The 18,757-nt window shown below is 57.7% G+C and overlaps 2 protein-coding genes across 2 annotated transcripts; one reads left to right on the forward strand and one right to left on the reverse strand.

Annotated features, from left to right (window-relative positions):
* Positions 1-4,769: 4,769 nt before the first annotated feature.
* D7B24_004516 (uncharacterized protein) lies at positions 4,770-5,954 on the reverse strand (the record flags this gene model as incomplete). The annotated part of the gene is made up of 1 exon (XM_028638684.1): positions 4,770-5,954. The coding sequence occupies one exon, from the start codon at positions 5,952-5,954 to the stop codon at positions 4,770-4,772; it is 1,185 nt and encodes a 394-aa protein (XP_028490229.1).
* Positions 5,955-14,048: 8,094 nt separating this feature from the next.
* On the forward strand, positions 14,049-15,932 carry D7B24_004517 (uncharacterized protein; the record flags this gene model as incomplete). Its single annotated transcript, XM_028638685.1, has 5 exons — positions 14,049-14,112; positions 14,237-14,465; positions 14,895-15,016; positions 15,084-15,406; positions 15,489-15,932. The coding sequence occupies 5 exons, from the start codon at positions 14,049-14,051 to the stop codon at positions 15,930-15,932; spliced, it is 1,182 nt and encodes a 393-aa protein (XP_028490230.1).
* Positions 15,933-18,757: the final 2,825 nt, after the last annotated feature.

Raw genomic sequence — 18,757 nt, forward strand, 5'->3', positions numbered from 1 at the left:
GAGAGAAAGGGAGGCCGTGGCCCCAAGTCCACGTCGTCACCAGCTCAGAGGTCCTGCATGAACGAGGGCTATCGGGCGAGATCACACATAGATAACGAAACCAGACATAGTTCAAGGCGATCAACTCTTTCAAGTCATCTCTACTCTTTCTTCCTCTCTCGGGGCAGCCCCCCCCCCCCCCCTTCTTCGGCGCTTCACACGGCATGGACCTCAGCATGCTTGGGCTTCTGGGACAGGGCCATGATCCAGGAGTGCGCGCTCCGCGAAACATTGGCGTCACGGCGCACAGCTGAGGCGGGCCCCAGGCCAGCCGGGCCACGGGGCGGCTGGCTCGGGTCAAAGCCGGGCTCTGGTCTTGGGGGGATGTCCATTGGAGAAGACAAGATAGCGAGAGACAGACAGGGACTCAAAGAGGAAGACCAAACAAAAAAAAAATGACAGGACCAGTAGAAGAAAAGCAAGCTGGTTGATCGACCTGCACAATTTCGGCAGAGCGGTTGCACACGCGATCCAGCCGCGGCGCCAGCCCACGGGGAATCGGGAGACTGGGGTTTGGCAAAAGGGCATGCATGGGTCTGGATAAACGGGGGAGAGGCGAGGAGGAGGGTATGGGAAATGCACCCAAGTCTGGGCCCAGACACTGGAGTTCGAGCTTCCCCAGCCCGGATCCCCGCGTGAGACAGAGAGAGGGGGAAGATGGGCCTCAAGAGAAGAAAAAGAAAAGAAACGATGGATAAGGCTTGGAGAGCGCAGATCCGTGGTGTGGACAGTGTCTGCGTCGTGGGGTTCTCTTTTTTTTTTTCCTTTCATCTCCTTGGCGAAGGTGAGAGGCACTTCTTTAAACTGACACGCGATGGGCAGAAGTTATCACGACGACACGACACCCTCTCATCTGCAGCGGCGAGGTACTGTCGTGTACGCCACCTGCACTCGGCTGTCTTGACGAAGATGCCTATTTGCTGCGCCGGTCTGGCGGTGAGTGAGGGAGTGTGTGATGCCCTCCCACACGCACACAAACACGGACACACACACACAGCTCGACGCAATGGCGAAATCTCGCGCCTCCACGTAACGCCTGCCACAAACCTGACAGAGTCGTGGGGAGAGCGATACACGTTGGGGGCCAAACGCCGAGTAAGGGGTTAGCAGGCGAGGGATGGACAAGTGAGTGTGGGTGGGTGTGAGTGCGCGCGCGCAAGAGGGGCATGCCACAGTCAGACGTCAGCCAGACCGACAGACTGACTGGGCTGAAGCGGTGGGTAGCATGGCATGGGATCGCCTCACTTGCCGCCGTTGCCCTGTCCCATTCTCACGACCCAGGTGAAAGGGTCACGACGAAGCAGTGGCGGCGGCGGCGGGTGCATGGTAAGCATCTGGCCTCAACGAAACTCCCCCGCAAAATCTGCGAATCATTTTCTTAGCTCTCCCGCCGCTCCCGCGCGTGAGCTACAGGGCCACAAGGCGGAAATGGGAGGTTGAGAGGGGTGGAAAATGGAGGCGTGTGAGGCGAGAGGCGTGAGGCGAGGCTTGAGGCGTGAGGCGGTGACTGACCTGACCCACCCCGTGCCATGGCAAAGTAAAAAGGAGAGAAGAAGGAAAAGGAGACGAATGAATAAGGCGGCAGCTTTGTCGGGCCAGACCGCCGGCTCGGTACGTGAGATGGGCAGATATGTTCTTGGTGTCATCTCGCTCGCTGTCTCAGGCCTGAGAGGGGCCGCGCGCCAAGTTGGGGGGGAGATGGACAAGAGACAATACGTGCCAAGAGGCAAGATGGTGATGTGTGAGAGAGACAAGACACTATTGGCACTGGTGTCCGAGCTGATGATTTCCCGGGCCAGGCCATGTTGCTGAGGTTGCGAGGCGCAAGAGATGATTGCCATATTCGCCTCCAATAGGGAGAGAGAGACCTTGAACAAAAGTGCCCGTTGCATAGGTATGAGCCAATGTCGTCGCCCGTCGTGCGTGAGCACCTCGCCCAAGAAGGCAGTCCGAGTTGAGCCCATGCCTCTCGCCGCCGGCGCCCCTCCCCCCACGGGGAACACAAGAGAACGACCAGAGCCTCTCGGGGAGCGACGCCCCCCTGCAGCATGATAGACACGACGCCCCGACCGTGCGATCTCAGCTGAGCTCGGCGTTACTGTGGCGGTCGTTGCCTGTCTCTGGTAGTCTACTCTACTTCCATTGTATGTTTCCACCCCTACCTATTCTTCTCTATTCGTACCAACGAGGGGGATGGGGGTGGCATGTGGTCAGGGCTCGGCTTCGAGAATGGAGGAAACACAGGTGGCGTCGTTTCAGTCTACGATTCTGAGCCAAGCGACAAACAAGCCCGAGAGGCGAGAAAGAAGAAAAGTACTAAGGCCGAAGAGAAGAAAGAGACCCAGGCAGCCAAGGTCTGGAACCAAAAGGTGTCAAGCCTCGTTCCCAACGAAAGCCCCGAATACCGGCTCCGAACGGGGGCGTGTCAATGACCGCTGTCACCGTTCTCACTCACGGTCGGCCACGGCATGGCGGCATCAGGTCGTCCGCTCGCGCGCTACCCGAACGTCCCCGAGGCACATCCCGCGGGGCCTCAGTGGACTCTCGCTGCTGTTGCGGTAGCGCGGGCGGCGGGCCTTGGGTTGTCTCCAGGTGAGGAACCAGACAGCGAGGGAGAGGAGAGAAAAAAGGGCCAAGGCAAGGAAGCAAGGCACGCACGCCATGATCTGACTCGTATCCCGGGGCCCAAAAAGCCTTCTATTTCGTCATGCCTGGAATCCGCTCCCCTTGCCTCTTTTCCACAGCACCTAGGTAGGCAAAAGGGGGCGGGCGGGTGTGCGGGCGGACATGAGGAGTGAAGGGGTGTTTTGCGCGAGTGAATAAGAGATCCATCCACCCTGTTTCCATTCTTTCTCCTGTCTACCTCTCGCGGCCCCCGCTGCAAGCAAACAAGCCCCTGGTCACCCCTTTCGCTCGTGAGGCGGGCCAAGCGCGGAGAGGTTGAGTTGAGTCGTCCCAGAGATAAGCCTCCCCTCGAGCCAGGGCGAGCTACCTTGTCTCTACTGGGTTCCAGCCGAGGGGCTCCTACCCCTGGCCTCTTCCTCCTCCACACCCCCAGGGGCCGACATGAACCGAGACGAGCCGACAAAGGATGTTGAGATTATGAGATGAGAACGACAGAAATAACACTCCATACCCCGGGCGAAATCTCAGGTGGGCAGTCCTCAGAACACAAAACCAAAAAGTGAGAAGTACCCCGGGCCCCCCCCCCCCCCCCCAAAAAAAAAGAACGTGCCAGGGGAACGCGGCAAATCAGCAGAAAAGAAAGGGAAACCGGGGGTCCCGCCGCACCGCCCGCAGCAAGTCTGGGGGTGCTCTGACGTGATATCACTCGCGCGCTTTACGCTGGCGTGGGGAAGACGAGGGATACGTAATGCGCTGGGGGCGTGTGTGTGTGTGTGGTATTGCCGGGGGTGGGTGGTACAAGCTGAACGATGCTAGGCGGGGGCCCCTCTCTGGCTGGCCCCCTAAAGAAGAGATCCAACACTGGACAGTGTCATCCATACAGAAGACGGGGTGCCCTGTATTGGATGTATGTGCTGTGGGTATGCCCATGGTGACCTGATACCCTCCGGCATGACGACGCTCATCGACATCGACGATGACCTTGTTCAAGGCCAGGAAGAGAGAGAGAGAGAGAGAGAGAGAGAGAGAGAGAGAGAGAGAGAGCCGATCTCAAATGTGATGATCACAGGCTGGGCCTGAGCCATGAACTATCTTCTACTGGGCTAGGTGGTTGAAAATCTCCAGGGCCGTTTGACTCACTCATGACACTCGTCAGGTCCGAGTCCTGACCCTCTTGTTACGTACCCTACATGGGTGAACAGAGATCTGCTGCTTACGGCTCTCGTCTCTCGTCCCTGGATGGACGTGGAGGGGATGGGACGGATATTTCGGTCAGGGCTGAGCCAGTGTCATGCCCCAGCCGGTGCAGATGCCCGTCATTATTGCCTGACTACCCTCGCACCAATGTTGCACGACTGCAGCTGCCTATCGCCTACTGCAGCCAAAGTAGCCGCCGTGGGCCACGTCGTGGGTCGAGGGTATGCCGTTTACGAGCACGTATACGAAATTGCCAGGTTTTGGTTCTCACACGTTGCTGCAAGTTTGAGAGGAGAACCATCAGATTCTTGGAAAGTAGAGGGCCCTCCAAACGAGGTCTACATGAGAGGCGCTAAAAGGTTGTCAAGCCAGCCATTGCAGGCGGCGACCTAGTACAAAGCCCAGAACCGATAAACGTAAGAGAAAATAGAAAATCCCAAAACTCGTCTGACACTGGGGCGTTCGACCCAAAGGGAAAAAAAAATGGTACCAGTCGCCTGCCATGCCCCTAGGCCCCCTGATGAGCCGTGTATACCGTCGAGCCCCATAACCCGCCTTCTATATGTTGTGTTGTGTGTGATATCCGTTCATAAGCCCGCTTGCAAACAAGCCCACCCTCTGGTGGGCGAGAAGAGAAATAAGTCCACATTTCGCGCCCGTGCGTAGCCCAAGAGTCTGGCACCGCTGCCGGGCATAGCCATACACTCTCTCGTTGATCGCCGATTGAGCACTGCCTGAGAGGAGAGAGGGGATTCGTTTGTATGAATTAAGAGGAAGCAGTGGGCCCGTCATGCTTCCGATGGAGCAGAGAGAAAGTGCAGTGACGCCAAGTCTATATCCGTGTTGTATGGGGACATTCTTGCCCAGTTCGTAAAAAGTCGTCTCGAATGTGTCTTGTCGTGCCGAAATTACATCCGATCCATGAGATCACCACCGGCAAGGCTGCCCGTGGTCGAGCTCCTGCCGCTGTTGAAGCCCTCGTTGCTTGTCAGCAGCTCGTGAACACCAATCTTGGGCACGGGCAGCTTGCGGCTGGCGTCTGGCCTGCTGATGATGTCGCTCAGAGAGACGCCGTTGCTGCGAGTGGGTGCGCCGCCGGCGGGAGCCTGAGGCGGGCTGTGAAACGGCGCCTCGGGCCTAGGCTCAAGGACTCCCAGGGCAGGCTGCAACGTCGGTTGCAGGGACAGGTTGCGGAAGGGAGGCAGCTTAACATCGTTGTCAGAGGGGCGGAGACGAGGCGAGTGAGCGGGCGTGGCAATTGGCGTGTGGTCAGGCGTAGGAGAGAGCGAGTCGTGAGAGAAGGTGGGCGACGAGGGAGCTGTCGAGTTGGGCGAGTTGGGACGTGATCGCTTCGCGTGCCTGTAGGCAGTCGAGTAGTGGTCGTCGCCGTGCTCTTCGTTCGAGTGAGACCTTGACATGTGGTACGCAGACAGCGAAGGGTGGCCGCGGGCGCTGTGCATGTAGGGGTGGTGGCGGAAGTGCGGAGGCGCTGCGAGGGTCTCGCGCTCGACCTGGTTCGCAGCCTTGGCCAGGATGGAAATGTCCATGTTGGGGTTGGCCTGGGGTCCGCGACCGTAGTGGTGGAGAGTAGAGTGCGTGGGCAGCGCAAACGTGGAGTAGGAGTGAGGCGGGGAGACGTTGGGCGAAGACAGGCTCGAGGTGGGCGCCGAGCGAATCGTCTTGGGAGGTGGCATCATGTTCTCCGAATGCATGTGCGTCTGGGGTCCCGAGTTGTACTGGTTCTTTCCTCGCCTCGAGTTGGGGTTGCTGTGGATTCGCGAGTGACGGGTCAGCTCGTCAGAGCGGGAGAACTTCTTGCTGCAGCCGGGGAACTGGCAGGCGTGCGGCTTCTCGCCAGTGTGAGTGCGAATGTGTCTCGTCTGATGCTCAAGGCGGTGGAAAGCCTTGTCGCAGAGAGGGCACTTGTATGGACGGGGCAGCTCGCCAGGCGCCTCCGTTGACTGGGCACCTGGAAGAGGGCCGTTGGGCTTCAGTTGCTGAACAGAGCCCAGGCTGTCACCTTCGGTCTGCTGCTGCTGCTGAGGCGCAGGGGCAGCCTCCTCTGACTCGGGATTCAAGAGGTTGCCGAACATGGTGCTTGTTCGGTATGCTTAGTAGGTAAATATTGGTGGGTTAATCGACAAAAGACTGCCGATTCTGTTGATGTGGCCAGCTCTGAGCTAGACTGGTTGTATCGTGCTTGTTCGATTACCGTATTCAGAACGAGAGAGGACTGGATAGTGGTAGTGGTGGTGATGTTCAGGTTTGTGGTGGGCAGAGAGATCCAGGCAGTGGTTTTGGGGGGTGCAGGTCGTCTTATCGTTTCTGGGGCTGACTGCCTTGGGCTTGGGGTGTGGAGACGGGGTGGTGGGTGATGACGGATGCTTGGTGCTGCTAGATGGGGGTACCGACTTTTTCAAGAGGAGCAAGAGCGAACCTTTCTCCTCTCGGGCGGGAAGGAGGGATGGGGCTTTAGTCTTAAAAGAACGCAGCTGGCGTGTCTGGTGTCTGGTGTCTGGTGTCTGGTGTCTGGTTTCTGGCCAAGGGGGGGGGGGGGGCGTGGGTGCGTTGTAGGCGGTGGGTAAGTAGTGGGCAACAGTGGGCTCACTCGGCCCTCCCACAGTTGTTCACTACAGTCAGAGGTGGCCAGGGACGTAGGTCCTGGGCAGTGGAGGAGGGTGAGGTACTTGGAAGATACGGGGGCGGAATTGGCTAGGGAAACCAGAAGCCGTCAGGGAAGAGCGGTTAGACGCCCGGGGGGGGAGGGGTGTGAGTTCTGAATGTCTGATGGGGAAGGACGTGGGAGGGCCAAGGTAGGTACCCTCTAGCGCAGGTACTTCCTTCCTCGCCAGTTCGCCTTCCTCAACTGAGTTTTTTTTTTTTTTTTCCTTTCCCTTCCTATTTTTGCCTGGCGTCTGGTGTCTGGGGGCCCTTTGGAAGGGGGGGGGGGGGTGGAGAGGACGGGGGCCGAGAGTTCTGAGGGAAGCTGGGTCGGGGAAGTGGGGAGGGCAGGGATGAAAATAGGTGGGGAGGGGGCATTGAGCGTCGTGGTAGGTGATCCACACTGCAGGCTGTCTCCCGGATCTCACGAGGGGGGTGCCGTCAGGGATCAGAGGCAGGCATCAGAGGCAGGCACCTGGCAGGGCCCTGTGATGCCGTGATGCCTCGGTGGGGAAAGAACGGGGGTGAGATTAGTTTGGTCTGGGGACCTCGGTGGAGGCGTGCCGCCCGGCTTCTTCCACTCCTTCACTGACTTTCACTCTCTCTAGTCCACCAGTCATCATTCTCCGTTGATCCTCGTCCTGCCTACATGTTCACGCTCTCTCGGTCGGCTCGTTTTCAGCGACGACCCCCGGAGACCTTTCTGGTGAGGCCTCGGTCTAGCATGTTTTCTTCGTCTCCCAATCTCGGCCCTCCACACATTGCCTCAACTCGCGTCTGTACCCCTGCGATTCCCTCCACGTCCACGCCCGGATCCGGAACTGTCTAGACAAGCGCCAGCTCACCGGCGGCCACCTCCCACCTCCCACCTCCCTATCGTGGACCGGCCAAAACCAGAGATCGCGGGGGTAAAAGGCGAGGAGGGCTGCCCCCAGGGCCCCATCACCCCATGTCTGTGCCATGATGGCTCAGTAGCACACCAAAGACATGCCGGTCTCGAGCTTTATCCATGTGATTGGGTGCTGGGCAGTGTACGTCCAATACGTCTCGTTCCTCGGCCACTGCACGCCAGTGTGCGGCTTGGAGGCCGACTTGCCTGTTGCATCGTTTCGCAGCTCGACTGGCTCTCTCTCTCTCTCTCTCTCTCTCTCTCTCTCTCTCTCTCTCTCTCCATAGGCTAGTCGGCTGGCTGCCCTCCAATGACACCATTCCGCCCGCCGCTTTGCTGATTGCGCCACCAGGGAACGGGGTGGGGACAATTCACGGGGGTCACCCACGGGATCCTGCGTCTCCTGACATGACAGGAATCCGGGGAAGGGTGGCTTGAGCAAACAAGACGACAACGGCAGGACAGACTTTGGGCGTCTCAGCCAGTTGCTCGACTCATTTACGTAGACATGGCTAGGCCCTCACAGTGATCAGCAGCCTCTGAGACTCTTGTGCGTCACGCCCCAGGCAGACGGCATTTCCCAAGACACATATCATCGCTTGCTTCAAGAGCCTACGATCCTGATCGTGGTCAAAATAGTGGGCAGAAACATTTGGTGATAGTCTGGCAGCCGTGAGGTATTGCAGCCAGTGGCAATCATTCAGCCATTCAGCTTCGTTTGACGAAGGTGTTGTTGAGTGCCCCTCCTGGTGGTGTTATATCTTGGCAGACACTTCGTTGGTTCTTGCCGTGACGAAGAGCAGGCCGTGGGAGGACGATCAGCCGGCTCATTATCCAGCTGGAACAACCGTTCCTTCTCCGTCCGCCCATACTACTTCAGAAGTGGCTCGGATCAGGAATCGCGACATAAGACCCCGGACAACCATCCTTGGCACGGTGGCCACGAGCGGCAGGCCGAGAGATGCTTGTGCCTACAGTACAATCTCCAAACCTGGTCTCTGGTCAAGCATCGCAGAGGTCAAATGATACCTCTCAGCTCACCCAGTACGAATCAGCAACTCCACTCGACCTGTGAAAGGACGGTTCAGTGTGCCAACAGTCACATGCGTTCGAAAGAGTGGGCGAGTATCCTCGCCAGTGAAGCCAGATCAACCAGCCCCATGCTGATCTTCGACCAACACCAAAAGGACCCTTCGCGCATATCTGACTGGGGATCCGCTGGATAGATTGACCGCCCGGTAGCCATGCTGGGGGCCTGGTTTAGTTGACGCTTCGCTTGCTGTTCACCCGATCCCTTGCACGATGACACGGGATCACTACGAAGACATGCGCTTGGTATTTTACTCACGCACGCCAAAGCTGCGAAGGCATATTCGACTACTTCATTCAGCTCTGCTGTCAATACCGCGAGAAGAGCCGAAAGAAATGCCCTCCGGCTCACCTCCTTCATGCTAGCCAACAGCGGGAGCTCAGTGGCCACATGCTCCAAATCGGAATTTCCGAGCCTTAGAGGACACATGCCCTCCGCCACAGAATAATTAGCCTAGCCGTGGCTAGTCGAAGGGAACATAGTCAGGTGCGCTACCGAGGCAGCTGTTAGGTAGAACGACAGTGTGGTCGGCTCGGCTCCTCCTCATAGCCTATTCCATTTGAGGGTCGGCCGTACATGAACTTCGGTCAGCGCTCGGTAATCATAGCCCGACAGCGAAACTATTATCCGGTCGGGAATCTTAGACTGAAAGCCAAGATCTATTACCCTCGGCCTTTCTCAGCTCGTTTTATCCGCAGTGGGTCTCAGATAGTTACCACAGGGGTCGACTGCTGCACTGGTCCTTGCGTGAGGCTCGCCAGGTCACGCTCGGTGTGTCAAGGTCGAGCTCTCCTCCACATAATGGGACTCTATTCGGCTCTACTCTCGTAAGGCAAATCTATGCGACAGAGATTTCTTTTGGCCTCTCCGCATCGTGTCTCTGGGGATGGGTAAGCCGCCTCCGCCGATGCTTCTTCAGTCACTGAAGCAAAGGCACGAACCAGAACCCGTTCCCCTCTCCCACACTCCTGAGTTGGCGGAAAGCCGGGAACACTTCCTCTTTCGCCACAGGGCGATAGGGTTCCCCTTCGAGGCGTCAGTGCTGCCAAGGGGGTGGTTATGGCTGTCGCTCACCCGAGCAGGTAGCAGGGGTCCTTCCACTGATGCCCATCCAACCCCAGAAAGGGCGTGGGGGTTATCGTTGGCCCCTTTTTTGGCTGCGACAGAGAATGGACAAGGTCAGTGCTGTCAAACGCCACGAGCCTCTGAATCCGGATCTCATTGGTGCCGTGCCGCCGCTCCGCGCCCGCCCTCAAGACGCCCTCTCCAAAGCCGCCAGGGCTGCTCTGCCCATGATTTGCCGCCCCTCTCTTGACTGGGTTCAACATATTTGGCAAGCGCTGACAGATTCCTGGTGGTACTGCTAAACGTGAGCGATGTGCATCGCTTCAGCGGATCCTCAATAGCAAAGCCAGGTGTCATCTTAGAGAAATGAAACAACAGTCACGGGAAAGTAATTGTTTCCTCCGGATAGTTTTGGGTAAGTGTTGCATCCGTTTGTTTGCTTACCCCCCAATGGTGGATCAGTTGCAGCAGTTATCAATCCATCGAGCCTATCTCATGTTCAACAGCCCCCGCCAATGGTGCATTTCAAAATGTGCCTGGTGAGTGGCAGACGCAAGTCACCCATGTTTATTGACTTTTTTCTTTAGTTATCGTGCAGTAACAATATGCGATGTTGGCGAGACTGCCGAGAACCTATTATTGACCAAATGGAACCGCTGGGTATCTGCAATGCTGCGCAAAAGTCGAACCACGTAAGCATGACTGTAGAGCAGAACGGAGCAGCGTCGTTCTGTTCAATGTGTGTTCCTGTCGACCGAAAGTAAGACCCGAGGCCAAGTCGCTGGCATTGCTGAGGCTGTGAGTTCTCGGCAACCGGGAACGGCACAAGCGGGTCAACGCGGACAACACAGAGCCCTCACAGCCCCCTCTATATTCATGCATTTTCTATATGCGAAAGTTTCTTCCATCAGACTACCCAAAGAAGTGCAGGCAGTGTCTCCAACAGATTGCTGCTTCGCGCATACGATGAGCAAAATAAATAGCGTTCGTCGTGAAAGGGACGGTCGCTGCCACAGCGCATCGACCGGTTTTACTCTGGAGATTGCGGAGAATCACACCACTCCAGATGCCTGATGGCGGGGTCACCACACACCAGAAGAGAAAAAAAGCTCCGATGGCTGTCGTGGGGTTGCGATCATCTCGCATGAAATGACACGCGGTGTAACGCTGGTCGCCGGCTGAAATCAGCGACTTGCAAAGTCGATTTAGTACCGTTACCTGGGCATGCTTGTTCGGCGTAGCATCGGTCTCGAGTCACGGCCTAGAAGGACTTGACTTCCGAAACAAACATGCAAGGCACTTGAATGCGACAACGAGAACGAGACACGAATGCTTTGGCCGGGTGGGGAGAAAGGCGGGCCCCCTATCGCCTCTGCGCAGAACGATTTGTCCGTCGAAGGATAGCTTGCACACCTCTGGATACAGAGGCATAAATGCGCTCGTGGGCAAAACTGACCAGTAAGTTGGAGAGATAGCCTCCAAGCCAGCAGACTCCAACGGGGGCTGCTCGAGGAAGGCTCACGAACGCGAAAGGTGGCTCGGGGCTGCGCTTTGCCCTGCTTCTTCGCCATGACCTACGAGTCAGGCCAACGGAACAACGGCCAGGACGAGAAGCGCGCTAGAAAAGGGAATGCCGTGATCAACGTGGCTGGATCTGCCCAAGCTTCCCCAGACGTCCTGCTTTTTGCCTCCCTCTTCCATGCCCAAACCCCGCAAGCCCTCTGAAAGCCAAGGCGGTGGTACGTCACTCGCAAATTCTCACCTCGCAGCTGGCGAGTCAAGCCGACTTGCCGAAGTACGCTTGCGCTTGCGCGTGTCCATTTCAGGCATCTCACACACAGATGAGAGATTCGGAGCGTCACGTCTTTGCCTGGGTTCGTTTCCTGTGCCCTGCACCAACTCCGTTGACCGACTAGGTCAATCTGGTAGCAGTATTTGGTGGCCAGCGTTGGGCTTCCTTGGGAATGACACGGGGATATCGCCAGTCGATTCTGGGTCAAGCGCAACAACGAGAGCGATGGGCAACTGTGGGGAGAGATATGGACACACCCTTTGCTCAAGCGGAGCCCTGGATGGGCTTGTTCCTCATGCCAGACTCTGTGGATCCCGCAATTCTCCGCCTACTTTGTGTGCTCTGAGATGAGGCTCCGAGATGGCCCGACTGCATCGTCACAAAACCGCTCATTATCTCAACAGACGCCCTGCAAAGCGGCTCACCAGCAGAAGGCGGTCAGTCTTGGGCAATAGCCAGTGCCATTGCACCAACCAACCCTTTCAGGAAGAGGGAAAATTTTCATCAGACGGTCCCTCCCAACAACCTCGCAAAGATCAAACATGCACGCCGTGTAGTGGACGCCAGGGGTGATCCTTTCGTGTGGATATCCATCTCATCAAGGTCTCCATCACATGTCAGGCCAGCGTGGCAGATAAGAGCCTCATTAAGGCGGACAGGGTAGACGGTCCCTTTCTCCCGAAAATTGAGCCGTGGTTGGCATCACTGACCAAGAGAGGCCAGACCAGCCCACAAACGGATTGACGAGACACACGTTGCATTCCTCTCTGCCCAGTCCGCCCAGGAAAACCGCCGGAATTGCGCCACGGTGTCGGCACTGCTTTGAGGCGTCCCTTCGCCCCATTATGGCACCAGGACTTCTGGAAGTGCCTGCAGATGCAGATGGAGGGGGAGACACCCCCTCCATTCCAGTGCTTGTGTCGATGGATTCGTCGTCAAATTCGGAATCCCGACCAGAAACGCCGCCCAGCCACTGTGGCCCCCCCTCCATTCCCGACACTTTGTTTGCTCCACACAGGTGAAGGCCACAGGCAACTTTGGGGCCCCAAAGAGTTGATGATTGCACTGTTCGAATCAAGTCGGGCTTGATCCCGTCACATCGCTGAATTGCTCGCATTCGGTATTGTAACAGCTCTCATATCGCAGTTGCTGCAGTGGCGCGCGCCCTGAAGCATCCGCCGGCTCAACTATCGCTTCTCCAGAGTCGACCAAGACTCGATGCACCCCAAAACCCTGCATCGATGGAAGCTTGGGGCTCGAAGGCATTGCGCCCTGCGACAAGGCCCATCCCTGGGGCGCACAACCTATCTTGGCCCGGGATAGGTAAAAAAGGGTGATAGGTGCGCCTTTGACGGCGGAGTGTCGCCTATTCAAATTTCCCGGCCAAAGGCGCCCGTATTGATCTGAGCAAGGATTCAAGGCCGACCCGATGTGGAATTGTTTGGCGCGGTGCGGAGAAATAGGCCAGACCTGCCAGAACAGGCTGGAGTGGGTAAGTGTCCCGATTCCCAAGGGCCACGATGCCGCGACGCTCATCATGTGTGTTGGCTATGGTCGAATGGGCATGCCAGCGCAGGAGGGAGGGGGAGAGGAAGCGGCCACGCCAGTTTCTCGGGTGCATGGCGGCTATCTCGCGCCGACGACGCCGTGCCACCAGGCTATTCCCCTTGGCTCTCGTGGGGATGAACCAGACTGTCGGTCTCTGGCAACGACTGGGAAAGATGGCCGCTGGCTCAGTGTGGAGGCTCGGCGACCCCGCAGACTGACCAACTTGCACTATCTCATCTTGGGTTTCGCGGGGATCGGCTCCTCCACAATTGCAGTATCGGCTGGTTCCCCCCGAAGGTGAAGCTTGGAAGATTCGGGCCACGCAGAGTGGATAGTAGAATGGTGGAATGTCTCCCCTCTTTTCGACCTCCTCGTGGCCTCATCAGCTGTGCTTATCGGGTGGGAAGCGGACACAGAATGGGAAATGAAGGTATCGTGTCGGACCCCTGCGTGGCTTGTAGCGCTTCGGTGAAGCCACGACCGAGATAGCCTGAGCGTCGGCGCGACGAGGAGTCACGGAAGAACCCTCTGCCCCCCGATACACGCTCGAACCTCGAAACCGAAAAGCCGAGAACTCAGCCGGGCCCCCTTTTCGAAGCAAACCCCCACAAATGATGAATGCTCCAGGTTTTGGAATACAGGGTTCCACAAGGGGCGTTGGGGGGCTTGGAAGGGGGGGGGGGGGCGTGTGAAACCTGGAGAAGAAGGCTTGGTGTTCAGTGCAAAGCCAAAGCATGTGCTCGGTTCGGTCGGCTCTCCTGACGGATAACCAAGCCTCCATCTGGGGAACGAGACGAATGGGTCCGGCCCACGGTAAATTTAAGAAAGATTGACAGGCAAACCTGGATTGATATCGAGATGATCGACATGTGAAAGAGACCAAGGTGACATTTGAGGACACTATGATGTTGCGCGCCCACAGAGACCGCGATGGAACACGGAGGAGGATAGATGTGGCTTGAGCTTGTGGCTGCTTCTGCTTGTGGCGCGCCTTCTTCTGAGGTCATTGCGGCTGCCTCGAGTGGGAGGCATGTGCGGAATACAAATGCATAACACTGTATCTCCAACACACTCGAGCAGAATATCTTCACCGCGTCAACGAATGCGTTGGCGGCGTCCCTCGAGTTTCCAGGCATCATTCGATGATGGACAAATATCACTCGGTCCATGGCCAAGATGAGGCGAGCTTTGACCTAACAGCTACGCGTACGTTGATCGACCCCTCTCGACTTGGATCATACCTTCCTTCCACCTCTTTTGACGGCTTCGTCATCGGTCTCCTCGAGTTGTTGGATCCCGTTGCAAACTTGCTGATCAAGAGAGGATGTAGATCGCCTACCGACGGTTTCGGCTGCGGATGCTCTGGAGGATCTCGATGACGCCACGACCAGATACGTTTCCACCGGCCTGCCGGATCTGGACGAAGCTCTCGGGTCCGCGTCGGCGGCATGTGATGATCATCATCGGCCGACGGCGGCATCGAAGCGCGCGGGAGGCATTCCGCGGGGTCAGGTCGCTGAGATCTGGGGTCCTCCGGGCGTGGGGAAGACGGCACTTGGGTGAGACGGTTCATTTACGCCCTTCTCCTCAAGTCCATTGCCCCGGCTGCCATCACGAACGTTTCGAGCTGACCGAGAGGGGGGGGCGTCAAAGTATCCAGCTCGTAGCCAACGCGTTATCAGACGGGCACGCCGCTGTGTGGGTTGGTGGGTTCTCCTCCTGCTTCTCCTGCTTCGCATCGTCACGTCTTTTTTTTTTTTTTTTTGCCCATTGAGGCATGTGCTCCAGCGTGAAGGTAACACAAGATTGACCACGGCAGACTGTTCATTTTCGGTCTGCGGGCAGCGTCTGAAGGATGTTGCACAAGCTATACGTGAAGCTCGTAACACGGGCTCAGCCTCGGAGCCGACAACATATGGGCCCATCGCCGAAAAGTTTACGCACTATTCCTGTCCGACCTTGGCGCATCTGATTGCCCTCCTGTGCAGGCCGACGGCGACTACGCTGCCCAAGGACACAGCCGTGGTGGTAGTCAGTTCGCTGTCAACGCTTGTCAATCATGCGTTCCCCAAGACCTCGGAAAACAGACCCGGACCGCAGTTGGGAAAGGGTACGTCGTGACGCGGCGCGTTGTGTGGCCGTTGGCGGCGGGACAAGAATCCGCTGACATATTACAGGTCCCAGCCTGGCCGCACGCCGTCTCCAGACGCTGCAGCACGTCGTCAGCGCACTGCAAAAGCTGGCAGCGACGCGCAACTGTGCAGTCGTGGTGCTCACGCAGTGCGCAACCAAGATGCAGGCGGAGAGCGGCGCGACCCTGGTGCCAGCCATCAATGCCAACGTCTGGGAACAGGGCGTATCTACTCGGCTTGTCGTCTTCAAGGACTGGGCCTGGAAAGACGGTAGTCCGAGCACGGTATGCCTTGCGGGTGTGCAGAAGCTGGAGGGCAGAGTTGGGTCTGAAGCGGTATCGAGCGCGGCCGCATTTCGCATTGAGGCGGTTAGTAGGCGCATTGGCGCGACTCCTTCAAGCCCCATTTGGCAAGGGGGGTTCCCTTTTGCTGACACACAGTGCTGGACAGGCTGGCCTAATCGCCCTTGAGTATGATGCTAGTCAGCCATCCGTGGTTTTGACAAGCACACCAAGACGAAAGCGCAAGATGGACGATGCAGGCCTCGAGGTGCCAGACAGCGACGAAGGGGAAGGAGACTACGGCTGGGAAGTGGACGACGACGCGGCAGCGCCAGTCCCACCACAGACTCAAGGCAGCGAGGACCTGCTCCTCGGCGTCAATCACGGCCTGTACGATGAAGATGATGATGAGAATGGTGATGACGAGGCTGGCGGCGACAGGGTGGTGCAGGATAGTGAAGACGACGGGGGCCTTGTGAATGACCGAGATAGCGGCGATGGGTCCGAAGCCGAGGACGAGCTTGGCCCTGGCCCTGGCCATGGCCAACAAGGTGGACTGGACGGTGCAAGTGCCGGGCCGGATTCGCTGAACAGCGGCACAGACCGGCGATAACGAGATGGCCGCCTGAACCCCAGCCGACCCTCCTCGCCCTGTGAGTAAGGTACTTGGCTTGGCTCTCGGTTGCATGGGCGCTGCCGCATCCGCTGACAGGGCACCGCCTCGGTGCATTCGCACGTCGGTCCGACAAGAAAATCGAACCCCCACATTGCATTGCGAAGACAGACACGCACACACGCACATTTACTTTCGCTGATTCCGACTTGACTTTGAAGCGGCATGATTGGAAGCGTGCACTGTATGCTCGGCCGGGCATGGAGCCCGGAGTCCGATGGAGGCGTCGTGATGACGAGGCCGCCCGGGCGGCTCAAGTCGACATTGCTGCGGCTCTCTCCATCGTCGTAGTCAGTCGAGGCGGGAAGAACCTGGAAGGGGCGGCGAGAGTTGAGGGCCTTCGCAATCGGCCAAATATCGGCATTTCACGCGGCGCGACTCAGCGGCTCGCAGCTTTTGAGGTTATGCTGTGATGCCCCGCCGGTCGGACAAGTCCGGCCTCCACCGCCGGAACTATCATCACATAGCTCGTCCCTGCCTTGGGTTGGGGTGGCCAAGGCGGAGATGGCAGAGCTGGGAGCATTTGGGGGGCAGAGAGGGGCGAGATGGGGGGCTTCTGGAAAAAATGTGGAAGAGAAAAAAGGAGTTGGATGGCATCATCGAGTCAGGGCATTGTCTCGTCTTTCTCCACCTAACGCCGACGCCATCGACAAGGCCAACATCGCAACCGTGCCGTAATAGCATCGCACCATCACGAGTTTCCTCAGCCAAGAGCTGAAGTGCAAATTGTGGCCCCTCTAAAAGACGACAGCGACCCCCTGTGGCTCAAGGCTCTTCGTTGAGGCCTCATCTGGCGCTTCGTCCGTCGGCGATAGATCCGCGGCAACTCATAAGCCAGAAGCGCAAGCAACCAGGAGCACCGGCCACCCACCCTCAGAAGCAAAGTGAATCCACAAAGACGCCGTCCGTAGTCATGACACCCTTCGAGAAGCATTGGAAAGGGGAAGGGAAAAAATGGTATTTTCATGAATGAATGGAGTCGCACCCGATCCAGTCTTCTTTCGGTGGCCATACAACAAGTGCTCACACACTCGAGGTAGCTATGGAGAAGAGGTACAAACGCGGTACTTTTCACAAGCTTCGCTTTAGCTCCAAAATGCCTACTTGGCTCAAGAGACATGATGCTATCTCGCCGCTTGCCCCCAGATCTTTCAGCACGTTGTGCTACGGGCACACCCCCTCTGCCTCGCCCCCCCTGTTGCCTTGCCCTGCTCCCCCTTGCAGTCCCTTGCTTTGCCTCCCTCCCTCACCTTTCAGTCCCGGGCCAGCCCTGTGCCAGGAACCTGACTGTTTCGGTGGAGGTGCAGGTAGGGGGGAGGCTTGTCTATGCCTTGAAGTACTGTCACTGGGTAGACCAGCCAGGTAGGTTTGAGGTGAAAGGATGGAACACGGCCATTCGGCGGGCTTTTACGGCGTCCAAAGGTCCGCTGCCACCTATCGACAAGTCCCAATGCGAATGCGCGAGCTTGCTCTGCTTTGGTTGCCTTGGCACAACAGTCCGCATGCTGGGGCTGGAGAGCTGAAGCTGAAGCAGCTTTCCGCAGTTGCAGGATGCAGGCGTAGGGACAGAGGCAGAAGAAGCAGATGCACGAGGTATTGTTGCGTGTTGCGTTGTGTGTACGGCTCACTGGGTTGCATCGCAGGCGCACATCCCCCTCCACGACCATACACCGACTTGTCCGCAAGCCCCCTTTTCTTGATGCCGTGTCGGTTGTTTCTCGTCCCGCGTCAGGCGAGTCTGCAGCTTCTGTCTCTTTCGTCGGTCATTCGATTCTCAGTACCGATGGCTTGAGCCACCTGTCGACGGAGTCGCATCTGCGATCTGGCCTTTCATTCCGTTGCAAGTCTTGGAAGATCGCTGGCTGACGCCGATCTCCGATGCCCATGGAAGGGAACCTGACCTGATAGATGAATCGCACACCATGGGGCGCGACATTCATAACGGAGGGTCGGGGCCATGATGCATCACCTGTGCACGCTACCGCTGATTCGTCCTCGTCTGTACACACGCCAGTTGTCGATTAGCAACTTGTCAAAGCTGCTGAGTGACGGTATCCAGGGCTGGCGAATAAGGACGAGTGGTCGCTGAAATTTTCGCCACCTCGAACCCATTTTGGTTCGTGCTTGTTGTCCAATATGTGAGAGTCCCGGTCTGCCATCTTCCTCCAGATCACCAGCGGAATGGGCGGGTTTGCGGGGAATGAGGGGAGGGCTTGCTGTTGGCCACAATCTCAGGGGACAGACGTCAGGGTCGTCATGATCAGCTTTCCCCCGGACCAAGCTAGACCTGGGGCGGCGTGCACGACTCGCGACGGGCGTGCGCTCTGATTGCGCGAATGTTGCCATGATTGAAGATTCAAGTGGGTCATTTCAAGTTTCCCCCCAAGTTTACCGATACTCCGCCGCTTGCTGGAGATAGGAGGATCGCGCGTTCTCGGCCGTTCTACTTTTGCTGCCTTGCCTTCTTTCCTGCGCCATGTTCTGCATGGGGAGAGAAGGCAACAGCAGCATTCCTTCGACGGGTTGCATCCCCACCACTGCCTCCCGTCCCTCCAATCCGTGAATCTTAGCTCTCAGCCTGCGTTCGAACCGGTCAGGACTTTGGCCAAAGTAATGCATGCATCCTCCGAGGAGCAGTTGGTCAAGTCAGGGGCGCCCACACTCTCCTGGGGGAGGGGGAGACATGGCATGCGGCCGCTTCACCGGTTTGTCCCTCGTCGACGTTCCATTGCCGGCGCCGCACGGCATGCATCTACGGAGAGCAG

The sequence above is a fragment of the Verticillium nonalfalfae genome (genome assembly GCF_003724135.2).
Source record: "Verticillium nonalfalfae strain VnAa140/NRRL 66861 chromosome Unknown scaffold_250, whole genome shotgun sequence".
In the NCBI taxonomy this organism is placed as follows: domain Eukaryota; kingdom Fungi; phylum Ascomycota; class Sordariomycetes; order Glomerellales; family Plectosphaerellaceae; genus Verticillium; species Verticillium nonalfalfae.